This window comes from Chinchilla lanigera, unplaced genomic scaffold (genome assembly GCF_000276665.1).
Source record: "Chinchilla lanigera isolate Chin_1 unplaced genomic scaffold, ChiLan1.0 scaffold00110, whole genome shotgun sequence".
Taxonomy (NCBI): Eukaryota; Metazoa; Chordata; class Mammalia; order Rodentia; family Chinchillidae; genus Chinchilla; species Chinchilla lanigera.
Window position 1 is genome coordinate 4,902,056 of NW_004955511.1, and position 23,818 is coordinate 4,925,873.

At 39.2% G+C, this 23,818-nt stretch overlaps 1 protein-coding gene across 1 annotated transcript in view; it reads right to left on the reverse strand.

The window, feature by feature from the left end:
* Positions 1–22,772, reverse strand: part of LOC102019830 (membrane-spanning 4-domains subfamily A member 4A-like) — a 25,080-nt gene extending 2,308 nt beyond the window's left edge. The window contains exons 1-5 of the mRNA XM_005408080.2: positions 22,576–22,772; positions 12,270–12,454; positions 7,302–7,430; positions 4,511–4,567; positions 2,977–3,132 (exon numbers count right to left, since the gene is read on the reverse strand). Coding sequence (XP_005408137.1) covers positions 2,977–3,132; positions 4,511–4,567; positions 7,302–7,430; positions 12,270–12,395 — 468 coding nt within the window. The 5' untranslated portion in view covers positions 12,396–12,454; positions 22,576–22,772. The remainder of the gene's footprint in view (positions 1–2,976; positions 3,133–4,510; positions 4,568–7,301; positions 7,431–12,269; positions 12,455–22,575) is intronic.
* Between the last annotated feature and the right edge of the window lie 1,046 nt (positions 22,773–23,818).

A 23,818-nucleotide genomic window follows, 5' to 3' on the forward strand; every position in this document is an offset into this window, starting at 1 on the left:
TTGTCTGATCCCTTATTAGCTATAAGATAAAAAGGTCGTGAGTTCGGTAAAAAAAAAAAAAAAAAAAACTGTGGGCTCAAACTCAAGGAATGTCAGGCAGTATGACTTTTCCTAACATTTTACCCTGAATGGATCTGAGATTCTTTGGCTTAAATGTTCTTATTTTCTTCTCCATGCTTAGGGATTGTCATTTACTGTGGAAGAACCCATGGCCATGAGCTAGTCCCTGAGAGACACAGGCTCAGTGGACCCTAAGGACATCTTCATGCACTGCTTCTTTATTCACTCTTGCCTCCAGTGGACTCAGTAGCCTCTGTATGCCAGGCATGGATGTAGGTTTAGATATGGAGAGCAGCAAATAAAACAGGCAATTCCCTGTCCCCAAGGACCTTGTCTTCTAGAAGAGGAGACTAGGAGTTAGAAAACTATGAGGCCAGATAGTGTATATTTTAGGGGTGCCAGTCTTAATGTTCTTTGTTGCTGAGACTCACTTCTACCACTGGAACATAAAAACAACCTCACACAGAAGGTCATCCAATGGACTTAATTAGAGTTCTGTTTGATTTTACTTACAAAAACAATGACAGGCTAGACTTCCAAAAATCTGGCAAATACCTACATCTATATCTCTATCATCTCTATCTCTATGTGTATCACTACCTCTATTATGCAGCTGAAACTCCATGTCAGTCCCACACCCTCCCCCAATGTCATCATCCATTTGCAAATTACATGAATATAATTTTCTGTCTGTCCTTATAAGAGAGCAGCCATAAAGGCCATATAAATATCAAAATATTGTAATATATAGGAGCTATTTATGAGGTTACACACATACATATATCATACAGAATACATTGTTTTGAGCCTTATGATACTGCTATCTTTCTCTTACAGGGAGAGCTAGCAGACAGCTGGAAATTTATATGGTTAGGTCTAATGATTCTTTTTTCTACAAAGGAGTCATATTTTCTAACCTTGTTTGATATATGAGGTTCTATTAAAATATACTGTTAATTTTTAAATTAAAAACTATTACAGTAGAAGACACACTGCTAGTCATCCCATAAAAATATGCCACTCACTTCAAACACACTTATCCCATTGTCCTTGTCACTTTCTGAAGCAGTTCTAGGAGTCCTCTTTGCTGAGTGTCTCATTGGGTGGGATCAAAAATACAGAGAGTGTTGCTGCTCAGGGTCACTGAACAGAAAGGCAGCCTAACGAGAACAGGACGCTGTGTCCTCATCCACCTTGTTCACTGCGTCTGGCACTGTGTGACTTCTGAGTCCTTCCCAGAGTCAAAGTGATTATGAAAAGTAAACATTTTGAATGAACTCGGGACATCAAGGCAGCCACAACAGTGCACCTAAGGACACGGAGGAAGAGTTCCAGAATTGCTTCAGAAAGTGGCTGGAGTGGGATGAGTGTATGCATCTGGTTTATTTCATTTAACATGGTGATCTCCAGTTTCATCCATTTTCCTGAAAAGACATGATTTTTTTCTTCTCCACCATTTGCACATGCCGTATTTGTCCATGTATCTATTGGTGGGCACCTGGAGTGTTTCCATGTCATGGATACTGAGAACTGCACCACAAGAAACATGGATGTGCAGATACCCCTATAATATGCTGATTTTATTTCCTTTGTGGTTATACCTCATGCTATACTGAGTCAGTGGTCACTTTAGTTTTGGTCATTTTTGTCATCTTATTCTGAGAAGTATCTGCTTGTCATTTATTTATTAGGTTATACAATTTTTTGGTGTTAAGTTTCTAAATATTTTTTATAATTGTTGATATTAAGCCTTTATCAGGAAAGTAGCTGGTGAGGACTTTTTGCACTGTGTATTTTGGTGTGCGCAAACAGGGATCAAGATCTGATCCAATATAAGCATGGCCCTTACACAAAAGTCTTACAGGATTAATAAGAGATAAACTAGAAGAGCTACACTTGATCCTGCAGAATATGTCATTGAAAATGGTGAGTTTCCGCATTTAGATGAGAGAAGATGACAGATGCAACTAACCGGCAAGCTGACTCTGGAAGTGCACATGGATGGAAGATAATAGGAAGCATGAAGTGTTAGTAACAGCCAGTCAACATTTCAGTAGTGAGGATGTCACAGCATGCGTGAATACCTGCAGTGTGCAGAAATACCTCCTCTCCCTGCACTCACCCCAGGACAGAAACGCCAAGAACTTTTACTATTCACAAGAGCTTGTGTAAGTGGTAATTTGGAGGATAAAACAATGAGGAAATCATCTAGATAAGGGCAAATGATGCAAAAAGAAATGATAAAATGTATATAGAAGCTTGAGAACCTTCCAGGTGCTGAATGTTGAACATAAAAGTAGTAAACACGCAAGAACACCCAGAGATGTCCAGTGGAACTCTGCGCTACTCGCCACATGTAGCATAGCATTCAAGACAATTTCCCTTTATCATTGATAAGCCATATAACCCCGCTGGACTGCAGCAGGAAGCCCTGCGGGTATTCGGGAACTAGCATTACCTTCCACTTTAGATGGGATGACAGCATATATGGATCAATGTACTGCGTTTTTTTGTTTTGTTTTGTTTTTTTGTTTTTGTTCAGGTACCAGAAATCGAACACACGACCTTGCACTTGCCAGGCAGGCGCTGTGCCGCTGAGCTAAATCCCCGGCCCCTGGAACAATGTATTGTAATTAAATAGTAAAAAATGGTGCCAAAGTGCCATGCACAATGACTGCTACAGAGAATATGTTCTATCGTTCTGTGCTTTCTTCTCACTTGGCCCCTCACTTTTAGAGGACAAAGACAGGCGACATGAGCATGGCTCTTACACAAAAGTCTACTCTATTTCTCGACGTGTTCCTCTTTCCCCCAAAAGATCCAGCATTAGCCAATGTTGATGGTTGATTCTGCCAGAACCGGCACTCTGCACTCTTGCTATTGCATTAGTATTTCATGAGAAGAGGAGGCACTCACTATTAAAATAGCTATTGTCATTGGACAGCTTTCAGATGAATTATAGTAGCAGTTAAAGGGATAGGGTGAACTTATTCCCAGGCTGATCATAGTGATTATCATTCCTGTTCCAGAAAACACAGAGCTAGTGGAGTTCAAGCCTAGACTGGCTCGGACCTGCAAAGGAATAAAAGTCAGTTAAATAATCCAGCAGCATATTCAGACACGTCTCTGTTATTCATGTGAAGCCCCCCATTTCTTTTCTAACACATTTTACACTATCTTCAGTATTTCAGTAGTCTTCAAAATTATCTCTCTTGCACCAGGAGTGGTAGTGCATGCCTATAATCCCAGCACTCGGGAGGTTGAACCAGGAGGATCATTGAGAGTTCAAGACCAGCCTGGGCTACAAAGTGAGGTCAAGGCCAGCCTGAACTGCATAGTGAGACCTTGTCTCAAAAAGACAAAAACCAACCAGCCAACCAAACAAACAAAAACCCAAATTATCTCTCTCCTTAAATTTGAGATGATTAATCTCTTACCAAGACAAAGCCATGGCCTTGTGATTTCCTAGTTTAACTCTGTCAGATGAGGTCTGTGACCACCGCAGACCAACCCCAGTCTCCTAGCAGGGATTTCTAAACCTACACCTCAGCTGCACCACCCTGTCTTCACACTTCCTGCTCTGCTCTGCTGCAGGGCCTGAGCACTCAGCCCTTTCTAAATGGTGCCTGTTCCTCGGGGCTCTCTACCTTTCGCATGTTACATCTCACACTGTGTCCTTTCTTCTGTCCACTCTCTTTTTATGTGGAATAAGCTTTTTATTAGAATTAAAATTTCTCAAGAAAGTGTGAGAAGTTTGGCATGAATGCTGCATGAGATACATTTTCATGGTTGTAGCTAGAGGAAACGCTAGAGGCAGGTGTTAGCCAGATTTTGGAAAGCCCATATTGATAACGCTGCAGGATATTATGCTTGCATTTTCAGCAAGGAATCTATCGTCTATCTATCTATCTATCTACCTACTATCATATAGATATATAGAGAGAGATAGATAGATGATATAGGTATACATATAGATCATATAGATATAGGTAGATATAGACATATTGTCTTAAACTAGCTGTGTGAAAGACACACTGGCATCAGGGTAATAATTTAAATTTGTTTTTTCTTGAGTAAAAGTGCATTGGAAAACTGAAAACTCTTTCAAGATGCAGTTTCAATAGCATTTTAATCAATGAACTTTACTTGGTGCCTCTGTCCTGGGCTTGATCTCAAGTTCAAGGCTACTCTGGCTGACTCCGCTTTTCTTTCCTCCTCCAGAACATTGGCATTTCCGTGCAAACTCTCTCAGCCACAGTCTTGCCAAAATGTTCAGTACCAAGTGATTAACAGGGATTATCCAAGTATTTGAGTGTAATTATTGAACAATCCTTCAAGGTAAAGCTTATGATTTTTTAAAGAAACATTTTCCATTTTATACCCAGCCAGAAGGAATATTTGACTAGATCATTCCCCTTTTGATACCAAAATAAAATAAAATAGAACTCACAAGACCTTTTGTAGTTCTTCTTGCTGCTGCAATTGAGAAAGACCCTGAAATAATAAACTAGAAATGGGGCAAAAAGTCAGGTAAAAACTTTAAATAGTTATTACAATTATAATTTATTAAAACTTACTCCTAAACTCTGCAAACATGTTAAACAGAGAAATAGTTTAACAGAAACACCAAAATTTGCTGATTACGGTTTCATTCTTCCCATGAAAGACACAAGAATTCTATGAGGTAGATCCATGGGAGAATTTATCAAGTTTTTCAAAATATAACTAACAGTAATAGTCTTAAAATTGTTAAAAACCCAGAGAAATATAGCATCCAAATTCCTGAAAGGAATACTAAAATGATGCTCCTCCACATTGATATGATCATCAAATAAAAATAAAAGCATTCAAGTACTATTGTCATTTAAAATAGCTACTAAAAGACCCAAATAAAATAATGGCAAAGAAAAATTTAGATTCCTCCTTTTATGATGATCAGAATACACTAGCTTATTTGGTTTTCTTGTTTTGTTTTGTTTTGTTTTGTTTTGTTTTGTTTTGTTTTGTTTTGTTTTTTGATACCGGGAATTGAACTCAGGACCTTGCACTTGCCAGGCAAGTGCTTATGCTGCTGAGCTATCTTCCCAGCCCCTATACTAGCTTATTTGACTCTGTGAGCTGGGGAACAGCTTTCCATTTTCTAAAATGCTTAGTGTTGATTCTGTTCAATTCTCTGCCTTACATATTCAACTTTTTAAGTTTCTGAGTTAGTATTCCACACTTGACTTTAGACATTTCAAAATTATAAATTAATTCCAAAGTGAATGAACTAATGAAATAGTTTGATTAAGATACTTTTTCATGAATGTTTAAATAGCAAAACAAAATGATTTCATGAAAATCACATTGAAAAACAAATACTACCCATCCTTTTATCTGAAATAAATCATGAGCATATGACATTTTCTTTCAGATAGTGCTATGAGTTGGGTTGTAAGTATTTCCAAAAGTGCGTGTGGTAAAGTCCCCAGACTGGTGATATTGCATGTTAAAAATTGTATATTAATGCAACCTCTTTTATCATACTAACAAAATTACCCAAAAATATCAGAGGAAAAATTAAGCAATGAGTGTGAAGTTTTCATGAATAAAACTTTGTAACATCCAAAAGTACACATAAAAAAACTTGAAAAAAGAGAACAATGTGGCAATAGTTTTGTGAGACTGTCATAAAAGACACATAATGGGGCTGGAGACAGAAGAGCCCAAACAGACATTTGCAGTTGGTTCTCACTATCTGTACATGCACTGTGGGAAGGAACAAAAGGGGACACTGTGCGGGAAAGGCTTGGGAATACAATTAAAAAGATGAGAGAAGGTGCCGTTGAAGCGTTTGCTCCAAATAATCAGAAGCTGAAGCGAGAAGTGCCTGCCACACCTTGAGTGGCAGCTTACTTGTGAAAATGTAGCTGCTGACCTTCCTGTTGATCCACTCAACATGCAAAGCAGTCAGAATTTATGTAAGAGGGTTTCCAACATGGTCTTAGGAGGGATATGAGAGTGGAAGTTGAAATCTGGACTGGTGAGTTGTATGCAGTTTTGGAAACAGACTAATTGTTTTGAGTCCTGATTCCTGAACCTAATAGAGTTGGACAGGTTAATAACTCTTCTAACTCCTAATTTCCTCTCTCATACAATAATTATGATAACAAATCTTCCCTTAGAAGATTTGGAGGTTTGGTTGAAATGGATTTAGGTACATAGAACACTTAATAGGGTGCCTGTATCATAGTGAAAATTTAATATAAACTGATTTTTTTGTATTGTTATTAGATACAAAACACATATTGCAGCTTCCACATATAGACAAGAGTTTCCTCTTCTGCAAATCTTAAACTTTTATAGTCTGAAAAGGGAAGTCAAAAGCAAGGCCTATCATAAAACTCTAATCTTCCTTATTTTCAACTTTGTAGAGAAAAGAACACCATAAAGCAGTAGGATAGTTTTCCTGATCCTGACATACACACATTTTACAAACTAATTAAGTATTCCTCAGCTCAGTAGCTAAAACACGATATACTATATTCAATGTATCCTCTAATGTCCAGGAAAACTCTCTTGTGTTTCAACTTGAGCAAAGAGTTTTAAACTTTCTTAAACAGTTACCTTATTAAATTTTAATTAAATTTATTTTTAGTATACTTCTGAAACAAAGTTGTTGTAAAAGCAATTCTGTTTTCTAAGATAACCATTGGCAGGGTTGATAAATTATTAACACCCTCATTTCCTACAGTATACTGTGATCTTCAAAGCAGTGTGAAACCTTCCCAGCTACAGAAGTGAACTGTGTTAGTGAAAGTTCATAGTAACAAGGTAGGCGCCTTTGCTTGCCCTTGGTTTGAGGCTGTATATGTACAATACCAATGAGCAAAGATGTGTGTCAGCAAAACGGTTGTGCTCTGCTACCCGTGTTCCCTGAGGTCCTCATTGAACTCACCAAGTCTGCAGATGACTTGTCCCTGGGCCCCTTGTTGGAAGAGTACATACTATCAATGTTTAAGTCATTCTGCTTTATGTCTACAGCTACACTCTGCTGTAATATATCTTCATTGGTAGATATGAAATAATTGACATCTAATTTCCATAAATTTATGTTATTTCTGTTAAATAAGAAAGTGAGACAAAGGAAGGTTAAAAATACTTGTCTCAAAGTTGTAGTATCTATGGTATAGTTCGGAAAGTTTCTCATGCAAATCTGAAGATAGTCGGAAGTATGCTGCGTTGTCTACAGTGTCACTCACCATCACCGATCCCCAAACTGAGTACCCAATGTACACTGACAGGGGGTGTCGTCCATAACCAGGCAGTGTGCTACTCATCATTATTATTCCTATGCTGAGGATCATCAAGCCAGTCATAACCTGCATAACCTGAAAGGACAAAGAAATGAAAACAGATTATTTTGCTCAAAGTGGTGTTCATGCTCCCTCCTATCCAACCACACAAGTATTCTCCATCTTTTATTGCAATCTGTTGACCTTTAGATTTTCTCTTGTCACTTTTTTACATAAAGCATTATGGATATGCCAACTGTCTCAAATTATCCCTCTAAATATTTATCATTGTCCCAGTAATTTTAAGGTTAAAAGGAGTTTGTTAAAATTGGCCCAAAGGTGCTCCTGTGATAACCATAATACTATTTGTACTTCATCTGTTGCTCTTCCTTATTACATACTCAGACTACGGTGACCAATAAATTAGGAAGCAATTATTCTAGTGAGTAGAATTAACATAGGAAAGAACAGTAGATATAGGGGCAAGAAAACAGAACAAAGAAGAAATTGTGACATTGTCTTGGGACCTTGGTCCTCAAGATTGACAGTACAGTGAATTTAAAATTGAGCATTGAAAAGGACCCAAAGAGAATAAAAATGAATTATCAAAACTAGTGAGACATAGAGGAATGCTGAGAGGGAAATTCACAGCATAAGATGCATATGATAGAGAGTGTAAGATTTAAAATTCATTACCTAAGCTTTCATCCCAGAAACTAGAAATGGCAGAGTAATTACATCCAAATAAAACAGAAGAAAAATCAAACCTTGAATAGAAATTAATAAAATTGAAAAAAGGAAGCCAACAGACAAAAGTAACAACATTTAAGGAAACATCTGAAGATAAACTAAGTCAGTAACTATCTAGTCAGGTTGAGCAAGACAGAATATGAGTTAATAATATCAGAATGAAACTGGAGCCATTGATACATACAGCACCTATGACATATTACAGAACATGGTACATCAAAAGGTGAATAAAAGAATAATATGAGAAATTGTGCACACAAATTTGATAACCAGTATGAAAGAGACAACTCCTTGAAGACCAGCTGCACAAAAACCTATAATAAATAAAAATGAATCTATACAGTGGCATGTTATTAAGGAAAATTTATGAATATTTAGTAATGATGCAAAAAAAAACACCAGCCACAGAACACTTCCAGGAGTAAATTTTACCAAATGCATAAAGAATAAATTATAACAAATCTCTATAATGTAGTTCAAAATACATCTTAATTCATTCAATGAGGTTAGAAATACCCAAGTAACAAAAACCAGTTGAACATTACAGAAAAGAAAACCACCAATCAACATCTCTTGTGAACATAGATGCTATAATCCTCAACAAATTTAATATAAAAATTTATAAAAAGAACAAAGAACTGTGAATAAATGGTATTTATCTAAGATATGCAAGAATAGAGTGTCACTTCAAGATCAATTAATTTAATCCATCTAATCAATAGCTTGAAAAAAATCATATGATCATATCAATAGATGGCAAAACAAAACCACTCATCCATTATAAAAGAAATTCAGCTGAACTAAAAATATTAAGGACTTTCTCAATTTAATAAAGGAAATCTACAAAAACCCATACCTACCATTATAGCCAACAGTAAGAAATCATGACATTTCCCATCAACATAAGCAACAGGGCACCTGTGTGCCCCATCATCACTCCTCTTTGTATTCCTTGGAAGTCCTAGCTAAACCCATCAGAAAAGAACAGGAAATAAGAAGTGTACATATTGGTAAGAAGAAAAAAAACTCTATGCTTCTTTATAGAAAACATGTTCATCATGTAGAATGTATGAAGGGGAAATTGTTTATAAAATCCTGCACCTGATGTGAGTGTCTCTTGGTTGCAGGGTACAAGCTTAATGCACAAGAGTCACCCAGTTCTTGAAATAGTGAAAATTGAAATTAAAAATGCAACACTATTTAAATTTGTAACCCTGAGAATGATGTACTTAGGTAGTGATATTTTGTGTTTGTTTATTATAAACCTAACAAAATGCTTACAAAACTATAATGAAAACTATAAAACTCGGATGAGATAAATCTAGGATCTAAATAAAAGTAGAGAGATTCCAGTCCATATTCTTGTCTAGGAAAGCTTAATATACTAAAGACTTCAGTTCATCCCAACATATCTATATTGTCTGAAATCTGTCAAAATCCTAGAAACATATTTTATGGGTATCAAATACTGACTTGAATAATTATATGGAGAGACAAAAATTTCAGAATAACAAGTACAATGTTGAAGAAAAAAAGTTGGAAAACTGACAGAATTGGACTTTAGAGTGTAGAATAAAACTAAAGAATCCAGAATTATGGTTTTGGCAAAAATGGAGAAATAGATCAATGAAACAAAATAGAAATCTCATAAATAGACATATGATCATAGTCGACTGATTTTTGGCAGAGGAGAAGGCAATACAATCAAGAAAAGATCATGGGGCTGGGGATTTAGCTCAGCGGCAAAGCGCCTGCCTGGCAAGCTCAAGGTCGTGAGTTCGGTTCCTGGTACCAGAGAAAAACCAAAAAAAACAAAAAAGAAAAAGAAAAGATCATGTTGGAGAAGGTGGACACCCACAGGCAAAAGCTGAATTTGACCACAGACATTTCATCCATTGTAATAACTATCTCAAAATAAATCACACACATAATCAAAACTACATATAAAGTTCATTAAAAAAACATAGTTGAATATCTATACAACTTTGGATTTGGTGATATCATTTTTAGTACAATATCAATGGCATGATCCATAATCAGAGAATAGGTAAAATTAATTTCCTTAAAATTAATTGATTCACTCTGCAAATACATGGTAATAAAGCCCAAAGTTAAGCTACCATCTGGAGAAGATAGTCTCAGGGCATGTACATGACAAAGGAATGTAATTAAAAACCATTTACTGAAATCTTAAAACTCATAAATTAAAAATCCTTGTTAAAAACGAGACAAAGGCCTTGACAGTGATGGGAAAGAAGACTATGAAAAGGTGCTCCAGGCCGGAGGTCACCTTGGCATGCACATGAGAAGCACACGGAGACACCTCTGAACGCCTGTTAGGTTGGCAAATGCTGCCGAGGATGTGGAGAAATAAGAACCGTCGCTCACCGCTGTTTTGAAAAGCTAAGATGGGGAGACATGGTAGCAGATTCTTACACAACTGAACACTCTCTTCCCAGGTGCTACGGTTTTGATCTGTTTGTTCCCCAAAGTTTCAGGTGCTGGGCAAGCTTGGCTCCCAGTGTATAGTGTTGGGACTGTGGAACCTCTGAAAAGTGGGATCCGTGAAATGCAATACAGTTATGTGGGCCGCTTATTTAGAAGGGAATCAAGCTGGTTTCGATAAGTGTGTCTATTCTCAAAGAATAGGTTGTTACACACACGTGATCCCTTCTTCATGGCCTGGTCTGCACATGACATTGTCCTTTCTACTTCTCTAAATGTGGGGAGGTAGGAAAGGAGACTGTCCCTGGTGGCCAGCCCTACGATCTTGGGACTTCCCAGGCACCAGAATTATCAGCGCTTTCTCTATACACTGAGTGTAACATGCTATGAAACCTCACATATTTAGTTGTATCAATACAAAATGGACTAAAACATGATCTACCTCTCCTGCTGATTCAAATAAGATGAAAAAATTATGCACATGCTAAACACACACATAAATATTAAGGAAATTGTATGTACAATTGTCAAAGTTTAGAAGCAGCCCAAATGCCCTTCCATAGGTAAATAGATAAATAAACTGTAGTACTTTCAGACAATGGAGTTTTTGTTAAAGCTAAATGAGATATCAGGTCATGAAAATCATGGGTAAAATTTAATATGTGTGGAGTGAAAGAAATATATCTAAAGAGGCTAAGTACTGTGTCACTCCAACTGTTTGATTGGAATAAGCAATCTAGAGAGATGTAAAAATAACAGCATTTGTGATTAGCTAGAGAGAGTTGAAGAATAATTAGGCAAAGCACAGAACATTTTTAGGACAGTGAAATTGCTCTGCCTGCTACTATAATAGTGAGTATATACATTTGTATTTTTCCAAAATTATGGACTATAGAACTCCTAGAGTGAACTTTCATGTGCATAGACTGTGGGTGATACTGATGGATCCCTGGGGGTTTGTAGACTGTAACACATCCACTTTTATGTGGGAGTGATTGACAACAGGGGTGCCATACACCAGTGGGTGAAGAGGTACGTGGAACAACCTGTCCTTCCTCTCAGTTTTGTTGTAAAGCTAAAGCATCTCTAGAAAGTAAAGACTATTTAAAACTACTTATCAATATATTAAAAATTAAACCTAGTGTACAACGACATAAATAATATACCTCATGAAAACAAGGCTTCCAAAATTTACCAAAAATAAGAGATAATGGGGAAAAAAAGAATTTGGAATGTCCATAATGATTTGTGCTCAGTGGATTAAACTTTAGGCTGAAGGTAAACCTTTCCATTAGATGTCCTTTCTATCAGTCACGCTGTGTGACAGTCTAGAAGGAACTATTTAGAAGAAAGAAGGTGCTTCCTCCTCTGACAGTAGGTTAAGAAATGGCACCAGAGAGATACAGGAATTGCACAGGTCTTTGGCAAAGAGGTAGGCCAGTGGGGAGACACCAGCCACTGCTGCTCTTCCATAGTGAGGTTAAATATAATTCTGCTGGATGAAACACAACCTAGAATGAATCTGAAATCAGTATATATAAAATACAACTAAATGGAACCACGATGTGGCTGAATGAACATAGTGTCACTTGCCAATGATATAGCCTGAAAGTCAAACACTGATGCTACTAGGACAGGTTGCTGTACTTCGAGCCCAGTAGGACAGAGTGGTTGCCATTAGGTTGATCGGGCATGAATTACTACAGCACCGTTGTCCTCTCAGATCCGCAGCCCACTTACACCAAGGACCTTCGGCTGCCCCTTCAAGAACTTCTCTTTCATCTCGTCCCACAGATAGGACTGCAGAGCTGCAGGCTTCCCCAGCTGCGGCGCAGCAGGTCCGACTTCCACTGTGGTCCGCTCCATCCCTTGCACGGTCACCGCAGCACCAGAGAAAATGCTGGAAGACAACTTAGGATGAGGTCCTGGGAACGACAAGAGAAAAACATGACTCTTTGAGACGAGTTCCACCCGAAGGGCAAATTCTAAAGGACGCTCCTTTTGTACACTACGGTATCTATCTGAGGGCAGAAAAGTAAAAAAAAAGCAGTATATTAACACAGAACTATGTGATATCAGAATGATAGAAGGTGGTGAAGAGAGGGAAATTCGTATAAGAATGAGTTAAATAGTATGGGCTGAGCCAATACAAAAACTTCAAGTCCCACAGTCCAAGCTGTTCATATTTTGACTCTCTCCCCATTAGAGCTTCTTTTCCCACTGAAAATAACTGATCTCCACTAAAACGAGTTGTATGGCATTTAATGGCCCCATTTCCTGTTCAGAGCACAGGGACATTCTCAGAGCTGGAACCCTTCCCTGGTCCATCTCTATATTCAATGTGATTTATAAAAACCTGGAATTCTGTCTTATAAACAGCATTTTTAAGATGGAATTTGTGGCTCTCAATCACATGCTCGCCACCACAAATTTAAATCTTTCTTGGCTTACAGTGCTTTAAATCCTGGAGAGCAGTGCACAGTGAGATACATAACACTGGTTTGAGTCTGCAAGCAGCCCATTCATACTCTGAAATGTTTTCCTCCAGCGAATATACTGTCTCCTACTGGGTGTCTATGAGTAGGTTTAAGGTACATAAACTCTTTATGTTCTCATTGGAATCCACATTAAGATGCTTAAGGCCAATTTCCATAACTGTTGACAGAAGTGAATCTTCAGACTCTTAAACAAACAGTTGATTCTGATACTCTTTGTGCTTCTTTGAGGTCTATGTATACCTCATGTCTACATGTGTGCATTTTTATTGGTTTCACAAAAATTTAAAAATATTCCTCCTGAGCTTCCATTTCTTGGAACCAAATGACTAAAAGTGCAACTTTGCTTCATGGGCAGCTGACCACAGCACTCTTGGGTGCCTGAGGGCTCTGACCACTGCAGCAATCCCCTCCTGTGCACCATACAAGAGAAGGCTGTAGCTATAAACACGGCTGGGTTGTATGTACCCTGTAACTGCTCTGTCTCCCCAGCCCATGTACTGCAGCAACCTGATCCTGAGGACACAGATATGAACTAACCCTTCCTCAATGGGACACAGAAATGTGGCCAGCCAAAGCAGGTACAGCACCTCATCTGATACTCAAGGTGAACCCGTGCCCTGCTGTGCAGAGACCTAGACTCATCGCTGACCAGAGCCTTCCTGCTCCCTCCACATAGGCTGAAGTGGCTGCACATTTCATGGGCAAAGAAAGCCCCATGGAGACTTCTGAGGTAAAGGTGACATGGTGACCTGTGCCCCAATGAATGAGAGCTGTGGAGCTGTCACACCCCACCCTATCTTCTGAAAGCCATGTGCACTACCTCCTGGAACTGTGCCAGTCCCTCAGACCTTGAGCATCCCAGGTTTCTGGCATTCCTCAGTGGAGACTTTACTGTGAGGCTCCATGGGGCCCCAGTCACAGCAGGGACTTGCTGTTCCTGGGTGTTTTCTGCATTGTACTTGACCTCACCGGTGATGGTAGAGTCGTGCCCCAACTTTCATCTTTCAGGGTCATTACTCTGTGGCCTGAGACCCATGTTGCAGTCTTCCCATGTGGCTTCCTTGAGAAAACCTGAATGTGGAAAGTGACACAAGGTCTTGAGCCTTTACAGTGCTGCGTCTTTCCCAGAGTCAGGCTGAGCTTCTGCACAGGTCTCCACAATGGGAGATTCTCATTTCCACATCTTCCTAGGTTGCCCAAGCCTCTGGGGTGTGCCTCACAGCATAGACCACAGAGCTGTGGGAAATCTGTATCCTCTTTTGCCTTCATGAGAAAGCAGTGCTAAAGTCCCAGATGACACAGTAGTTTTGCAAACCACTGAGCCCAACTCTGTGAATGTGTATGCCCTAGCTCACACACTACTGTGGCTGCTTGTGGGACACACCAGACAAGATGTCAGCTAAAAGTTCACACTGTGGGGAAGAGAATCCAGGGACAACAGAAAATATACATAAACACACAAAAAAACAAGGAAACCTCACAATGCCACAGGAGCACAGTAATTCAGCAAAGCCTCATCCAAATACAAAGAAATTCAAGAAATGGCTGTGCTGCACCACAGACTCTGTTAAAATGAAGGCTTGCTTCAATGGTCTTGTAAACTCACTCTTTATTCATTTCTTGGGGAGTGTAGGCTCCCAAGATCCTACAATTTTGCCTTGCATTCTTATCCTGAGTAGTGTGGACAGAGAAGTCATCTCAAAAGAAATGACAGTAAACACCAGGGGGTGTTAGTAATGATGAGCTGCAGAGACCTGCACTCAAAGAAGATCTACAGCAGAAACAAGCACACAGCACAAGTTGGTGGCCACCAGCAGTGGCCGGCAGTGGTAATGACCAGCAGCAAGCTCTATCAACTTTTCAAGGCATTCAGCACTGTCTGGTGACATCAGAACTGCAGCAGAGCTGCACTGTGATAATTCATGATTTTCACCTGAATGGAGCAAAAGACCCAACTGACTGCAAATAGCAGCACTAACAGAAGAGACACAAAGAGGAGTAGAACATTTAATCGATGAGATAATTGTGAGAACTTTCCAAATACTAGGAGAGATGTGGACATCCAGGTCCATGAAGCCCAAAAGTGTTCCGGTGAGGTCCAAGCAGAAGTGGCCCTCCACAGTCCATGTCATCAACTGTTAGCAGTCACAGCCAGAGAGAAAAACACAAAATTCAGCAAGGCTAAACAAGTGTCAAATATGAGGGACTGTTCTTTAGATTATCCGTTGATTTTTCAACATAAATCCATGTAGGTCAGGCGATCATGGGAGAATAAATTCAAAGTGCTGCAAGAAAGAGAATAGCTTCCAACCAATGAAATCTGTACTTCAGAACTTAGGGGAAAATAAAGGTTTTCCTAGGCAAGCAAAAACTGGAAACTTTAAGAACTCATGACCACTAGAATAACCATAACAGAAATACATAAATGTATACTAGCAAAAAAAAAAGTTGGAAAGAGTAACTGAAAGATGATGGTTACTATCATGAAAATGCAAAGATGTTAAATCTAGTAGAATGAACTACACAGTTAAATTCAAAATAAACCAACACTCTATTATGTAAATCATTCATACCACTAGTGTGAAGGTTAAAGATTTCAACTATCAAAATTATTAAAGCGGGGGGCTGGGGATTTAGCTCAGCGGCAAAGCGCCTGCCTGGCAAGTGCAAGGTCGTGAGTTCGATTCCCAGTACCGGAGAAAAACCAAAATTATTAAAGCTACAGACCAGATAAAGAAATACACACAAAAATATGCAAACTGTGAAATCAAAAATATATGTCATTGGAGTGATCAAGAAATTTTAAACTCTTTGTATTGCAAAAAGTTAAGTTTCTATCAGTGTAAAGGGGTTGATTATAAGATGTATTATATAAACATCACAGTAAGCATAAAGTGAAACACTATAGCAGATACGCAAATGATACATAAAACAAATAAAGCTTAGTACTACCCAATATTACCAAGTCATGGCTGATAATTACTGAACAGATAAAATACCATGATCCATCTGTAGTCTGTCTACAAGAGAAACACTTTACTTTTACAGAAACACAGAGGCTATTATCAGAAAGAATGCAGGGTTCACTATACTTCTATCAGATAAAAGAGACTTGAAGTAAAAGCCCATCACAAGACACAAAAAGGTCATCAATTAAATATAGAAAGACCAAAATGAACACTAACTCTAGTGGAACAAAAACCTAAATGTAAGAGCTAAAAGTGTAAAAGAATTACAAGAATAATTGGTGTTTGTCATCATGCCCTTGAGTTAAGCGATGCTCTCTTACATATGACAAAAGAGCTCAAGTAATTAAAGTAAAAAAAAAAAAATTAGATCTCATTAAACTTAAGAAAATTTCTTACTTCAAAGGGAACCATACAATGTGAAAAGAAAAACTACATACTGAGAAAATATTTGCAAATTCTGTGTTATGGTTTGTGTTTGGATGTGTCCCCCCCCCCAAAAAAAAAAACCAAAAACCAAAAACAAAAAACCTCATGCTCTTTTAGATGGGGCTTTTTCAGAAGCAGCTGAATCTAGAGATTGTGGCTGAGTTGTAGTTCAACTCTGGGACTAAGGATGAGTGATTTCTGGGTCAGTTCACTGACTGGATTGGCACCATCCTAGTCCCAGCAGTCTGGATAAGTTAGGAGGGGTAGAAGGAGTTTGTCTCCCCATTTTAGCTCTTGCTGCTTTTGCTGTCTTTCCCCAGCATTAGCTGTAGCCCCTCTATCATGTGCCTCCGTGTCATGGAGCCAGCTATGGAATGAAATTTCTGCAAGCTGTGAGCTAAATAAATCTTTCCTCCTCTAACTTTTGAATGTCAGGTATTTTGTCTCAGCAATGTGAAAAGTAATCATGACATCCTGTATCTGTTAAAATATTCATATCTAGAATATTTAAAAAACTCTTACCACTCAATGAAAAAGAAAAATAACTCAATGTTGATATGGGAAAATAATTTAATAAGCATCCCCCCAAATATGCAGGTGGCTAAATATGTGGATACATGCATCAATCATTTTTAAGTTACAGAAGCACTCATCAAAAGCACAATGTGATACTCCTTATATCTACCAAAACAGAAGAAGCAAACAAAAAAGGTTCTAATGTGGTGAAGGGTCAAGAATTTGGAGCCTCAAACACAGATGTTCAGACTGTGACCTGGTACAAAAAGTTTGTAAAACATTTAGACAGTTCCAAAAATGCCAAGGAGAGATCCACCACATGCAATTAAACTCCCAGGTACATTGGCCAGAGAAATTAGAAAATATGAGCATGAAATTTGTACATGAATTTTCTTAGCATCTTAGCCAAAAGGTGGGAACTACTCAAATGATCATCAATTGATAAACTGATAATTTTGCAAACAAAATAGTTCTTTTGTTCATCAGACGAGTGTTGAGTCTTCTTGAACTAAGAGGTTATGGAATTAACCACCTGGATTTAAAGTCTGGCTCTACCATTCTTTACTCAAGTTATTTTATTTAGTTTTTCTGTAGCTCTAACATATAAATCATATGGCTACACCTGGTCAAAACTGAATGATGAGATGACACATGTAAAACATTGAAAGCAGTGCATGTCATAGGATAAATATCAAACACCTATTAACTATTAATATTATTGATCCTACCTCTACCCGTATGTTAGCTTCAAGTGTAAAGCAGAATCTTCCTCTAACACATCCACCATTAAGACATCCTGAAGAGGGACCTCATTTTGGCCTCCTCCTGCTCTAACTTTCTCCTGACTTGGAGAAGTTAGAGGAGCCCAGGAGAGGAGCCCAGGTGGTTTCTCAGCCAGTGTTATTCATGGTGCCATGAAGTCCATGCCTGAGTCTTCCATCTCGCACTTTGTCTCCAAGCCTTGAAGAAGAGCCAGGTTTTTTCCCTTTTTCTTGCCCTCATAAGATAAGTTGGATAAAAACTATGCAGAGGCAGGCAAAGAGCCCCCATCTGAGTCCTGCAGTCCTGGCAGTAAGGTGTGAGAGGTGAGTCACACATCACATGCTGTTGAGTCCATGCGTGCAAAGCAGTCCACAGACTTTAGCACGCTCTCAGCAGAACATAGAATAGATTCTAGAGAGAAGAGGCAGCGTGAAATAGGAGGCCTTCCCTTTGTGCATAAATCTAATCAACATTCTTTAGTAGAGTTTTGCACAGGAGAGCAGCATCCTCCTGAGCTTCATTCAAAGTCACTAGGAGACACCCGTACTGTGATCACTTAGTGACTTGTTGCAAAAGGGAGTGGAGATTCTCACTTCTAACACTGACAGACTTGAGTAGATGCTGTCCAGCATTTACAAACTTTCTTTCTGACAAGTAATAGCTCCAAGGAAACATGTATGAGGAGATTGTCTCTGAGCCCTGATGGAGATGACTACAAAGTGGATCCGAGAAGGATTTACATTAACAAATTGGCTTTCCATGTTTCCTTGTGAGTCTGCCCAAAACTAGGCCCCTTGTCTGGAGATGGCAGCCTGTAATGGTGGGTAAAGCCTTGGTGCCTCAAAGGACAAGACAAGGCCATCCTAAGGACACCTGTCTCCAACCTCAGTTAGCTGGATAAAGACTGAAGGTGTAGGCATCTCACTCCCGCGATGGAGAGGACATAGTTCTCCTAAATTAGCATAATGTCTTATTTGGAGAAGTCCTTAGAGGGATTCCCAAGTTCTGCCAAGATTCCTGCATTTTCTTCAATATTCCCCTCCTTCCTTTAAAAACATAATAAATATGGGCTGCTTAGAGCAGGTCTTTGTCTTAACCCAGAGAATCTTGAATTCTGTGAGAGAGTTTTTGATCCTTCTGGAGCCCTGAAATCATTCCATTTTTCTCATTTATTTAAGTCTTCACCATCTGCTCTGATCAGGCCTGATCAGTCTGCAAAAACTAGGGGATAACATGAACACAATAGAGCCCAGGTAGTAAGGTGTGAGGTGAGTCACATGTCACATGCTGTTCCCTGAGAGTAGAAAAATGTTCCCTGAGAGAGAGTAGCCAAAGCCAAAGATTAGAAGAGCCTTTAGAGAGTGCAGGAACACCCAGTGCTCTGTCTTCAGGGAAGGCCTAGCTATTAACTCAGTTCTCCATGTTACCAACCTTCTGGTTTATCAGAAATTCATTCCTGCCTGTCCTCTCCGTCCAATAGATCACATTCTTCTGATGCTACACAGCCATTTTTTCAAGTCTGTATCTCCCCCCTCTTATCTACTGAAGTCGTCTTCCTCTGTTTATAATCTCTTCACTTTCCTGTGTACCCATGGCTGGCCCCTTGTGTGTGATCCATTCCACAGTGAAGATGAGATGATCAGATAAATTGTGACAATAGTTGTGCCTCACTCCTTTTAGCACACTTCCTTTCATACCTCTACTCTTGGCAAAAAAACAACAGCAAAAAAGTATTATTGTTTTCCACCATCTGTTCTCTTTGTCTGGAGTCTCTCTTCTGTCTATTTTTGAAGCCCCAATTCTATGTGTCTTATTTTTGTTTTGCCAGAGCAATATTTTTGCTTCTACACTAGGGCCTCAGCATGGGTCAAATTCATTTGCAGGAATTTTATTGTGTTCTTCTTGGCATCCAACAGTGCCTACAAAATGAACACCGGCCCCAGTACCTGATCTCCATGTGCACTGACAGCCTCATATAGTCCTGACCTCTGCAGTCACACCTGCCCATGGCTCACATTGCTTCACCTTTGCTGGTGAGGAAGAGACAAAGAAATCTGTTTCCTTCGTGTGTCATAGAAGCCAAGAATGTCGGAAAGGTAACTGAAGATGACTGCTTTTGCCTAATTGAATGTGAAGTTCAGTTTATTCTCTTTTATTCAAAAATGTTTCTGTCTTGATTTCTCACACATAACTTCAGACCAAGGATTTAGAAAATGTAGGTTCTACCTTATTGCAACTAAACAAAAACCTAAACAAACATTTTGGCTTACTTGCTTTTGATCGAGGCAACACACACATTAACTTGGAAGACTGCATGGTTGAGAAATACACCCTCCTTTTCCCCTGACACCACTGGCTAAACCCACTCAAAGGGCTGCACACTGTTCTCCAAGAAGTGTCACCTGTCTCTAACTTCCTCACTGCCCTGGAGAAAGCTAAAATTTTAACTCCCTCTGGCTTCTAATGAAAGATGATTTTTTTGCAGGCTTATGATTAAATAAAGAGCTCAGTGTTCCTGAATAAGAGAACTAAAAAGATATAAGTCATAGGGCTTTTTAATCAGTATCTCTTAAGATTTAAGAGCCTAGTGCAATTTATAATAGCTACATCTTGGAAACATCCCATACGCCCATCAACAGATGAATGGATAAAGAAAATAGGGTATTTTTATACAGTGGAATACCACTCTACCAATAAAGATAAAGAAAAGATAAACCTGGGACATTTTTAGGTAAATGGATGTACCTCCAGACTAAAATCCAAGTCAACTAAATCAGACACACAAGGTTAAATATCACATTGTTTCTCACGTGAGAAACAAAAAGTATAAACAATGGGCAAAATAGAGGGTAGATATTAGAAGGTAGGAAGAAGCTATTTAAATGGGAAGGGGAAAAAGAGATGGAGGAAAGGGAGGGGAGGAATGGAAAGGGGACTTAAAGCGAAAAAAGACTTGAAGAAAAAATGGAAATGGAGGTTTTGTAAATGGGGAGCAGGAGAAGAGTTGGATAGAGGGGCGAGGAAAGGGATTAAAAAAGAATTGAGATGCGTTCACAAATCCCCTGTGATGAATGTGTTCATTATGTACCACAAACATGTACTAATAAAAAAAAAAGATTTGTAGAACCTAGAACATCTGATGGTTCACATATACAGTAGCCTACTTTTTCTCAGAAAAGCAGACCACCTCAGGTTTTTTACTGCACTGCATCCTGTCTACCTGATATGCTTCATCCAACATCCCTCTACAATCCTATGCCTACAACTGCTAGTGTGGTCTTTGTTGGTGATAAACTCTACCTCATTTGGTCTGACAGACTCTTAATAATATGTTCCTTGCTCCAGTGACTTTCTTTCAAGTCTTTGACTTTGTTGAGGGGAATTCAATGAACTGGGTTATGGTAATATCAAACATCACTGGTGATTCTTCTGGTTTGTGCCTTGCTCCCAGAGGGTCAGCTTCCTTAGGACAGACATAGCATCATAATAATCCTTTCAAGTTGCTCTTAGGATCTTTCCAAATCTCTCTGAACATAGCTCAGATCCTGGACACTCAAAGCTGATACTATGTCTTTCTAAAAAACTCTGGCTATAAATTCACAAAGCTGCATCTACTTTCACATCAAAGGAATCCATTTGTTTTTCCCCAGGCAAATAAGTTCCCCAGAGATGAAAATATTGTTTACTATCTTGAGCCCTAGTACTATCCTGAGTCAAAATTTCAGAGAATATGGCATGAACAGGTGGGACACTCCTCCCAGATTAGGGAAGAATCTGACACATATTTTTGGCACACTCCCTATGATGTCCAAGAATCTCTTGATGTCTTTAATTTCCCTTGATGCTGAGATGGTGAAATATGAGAACCACTTCCTTTTTTGGTTCCCAATTCCTTTTGATCAGCAGCATTACTAACACGTTTCCTTCTTTTTGTAGTCACATCCTCCTAACAGGGCAGCAGAGACAAAGAATGAAGAGTGTGGTCAGAAGGTCTTTCTCACCTTGACAAAGTTATATATGGAAATAGAGGTCTGGGCCCAAAGGAGGTCTGGACCTGGATAGTTTGCTGGGAGATGAAAGGATAGAATACTGGGAAGTCTAGGTTTTACTCCCAGCTCATTTATTAATACATGCTTTTGAGTAAGTTGTTCTCCTTATTCTTTTCCCTCACCTGAGGAAGGATTACCTTATTTCCTCCGAGCTTCTTCCTATCTACGTAGTGCTAGGAATCTTCGCAGTGATACGGCCTGGGTGCACCAAAAGTGTGCCAAATGCTGTCCAGAACAAGTCAAGGCACGATCTAACCCCCACCAACCAATCTCAGTGCATGAGACATGGAGCCTGTCTCTACTCCACACCATCCTCACCCAACTGTGCATCTGGCAGATATTTTCTGAATGTTGAGTTATAAAAATAGCAAGTTAAAGGAAAAGAATAAAGAGCAGAAAGGATGAAAATTAACATAAGATAGCTACTGAAATATTAAACTACTGCTTAGACTCATTCAACAGCCATGGGATTAGAAGTCAAGTAACTGAAACAATCTTTCGCAGCACACAGCTCTGTCCTCAAGAGACACTTCGTGCTCCCGTCCTCCATAGCCAAGCCTGGTCCTCAAGTGCCCTAAATCAGTGATGGCGGACCTTTTCGAGTTTTCAGTGATAACAATGAGCCTGCTGTGGCACACATACCATAGGTTCCCCACCACCGCCTTAAATGTACAGATAAGGATACACCGACCCTCCCCAACCCAGAATGCCAACTGTCCCATAGGAAGGGGCCTTAGTTATTCTCACTACATTCTCATACACTGTAGAAAGAATAAATGAAAACCCTTCAGCACCAAAGCCTAGGAGGGTTCAGCGCTGCACCTACCTTCTTCAGGCCTGCAGTGTCTGCACCATGTGCTGATGAGAGTCAAGCTCCAGGGAAAATTCTCAGGTTCTGCATCCAAACACAGTCACCTCCACACACTCCAGTTTAATTCTGCATTCTCCTTTTCAAAGATTTTTTTTCTAAATCCTAGAGGCTGTGCTAAGAATTTTTGAGAAACTAGAATATGTAGTTCCCTTTTTATGTCAGTAGTATCATCTGACTTTTTGTCTCTCTTGTGGATGTTTGCATATTTTGAAATGTGCTGGAAATGCAGTAGCTGCAACTTCTGGTTACTCGTATGGAAGCAAGAGCGGTTATTTCTATGGACATGAGTGTGAGGATGTGCTGTGTAACAGACTCCGTTGAAAGGTCCTGATGGAGACAAAGTAAATTAATGGCACTTGGAAGAACATGAAAAACTATTTTCTCAGTATTACACATATGTCACCCAATGTAAATGCGGCATTTACACAAAATTCCATGGTTGGGCATTCATCAAGAGGGCCCATTCCATGGTAACATGGCTGAATAGCAGCAATGAACACACCACCATTCTAACTCAATGAAGCACCTGGTGTCAAACGAGCCTGGTATTTTACTAAGACGTTTTCAGTTGTGTTATTTATTGTGTGACCTTCTTTTCTCTTGAACCTATGATTCCTCATTTATGAATGGGACCACATTTACCTTGCCAGATTTCTGTATTATCCAGTTTTCAACTGCTCTAGCAGAATACTTCAGCCTGGGTAATTTGTAAAGAAAAGAGTTTCATTTATCTCATTGTTTCGAAAGTCCAAAAGCATGGCTCAAGCATCTGGTGGCTCTAATGAGGGCCCTCTGGTTATATCACAGTATGGTGGATGGTATAATGATGGGAGGGTGTAGGAGAGGTTAAGATTGCATGGTCAGTTAAAAAGACAGAGTAGAAAAGGAACAGTTTTCATTATCATGAGAACCAACCAGAGACCCAGTAATCTTAATATCTTCAGGAACAGTGCCTTGGCAACTTCCTCACCTCTTGTGTCCACTGCCTCAACACTGCCACACTGAGGAGGAAACCTCCAACACAAGGTGCCAGGGGACACACACTGTCCAAGCCACAGCAGAGAGGAAAAGCAGCAGTCATCAGTTTTCCCCACTCAATACATTGTAGAGGAAAAACCATCGACAAGTATAAGTAAGATAAAGGTTTGATCACAGGAAATAGGGAAGTAGCCCTTGGAAATGGGAAAGGGTTCTAGGG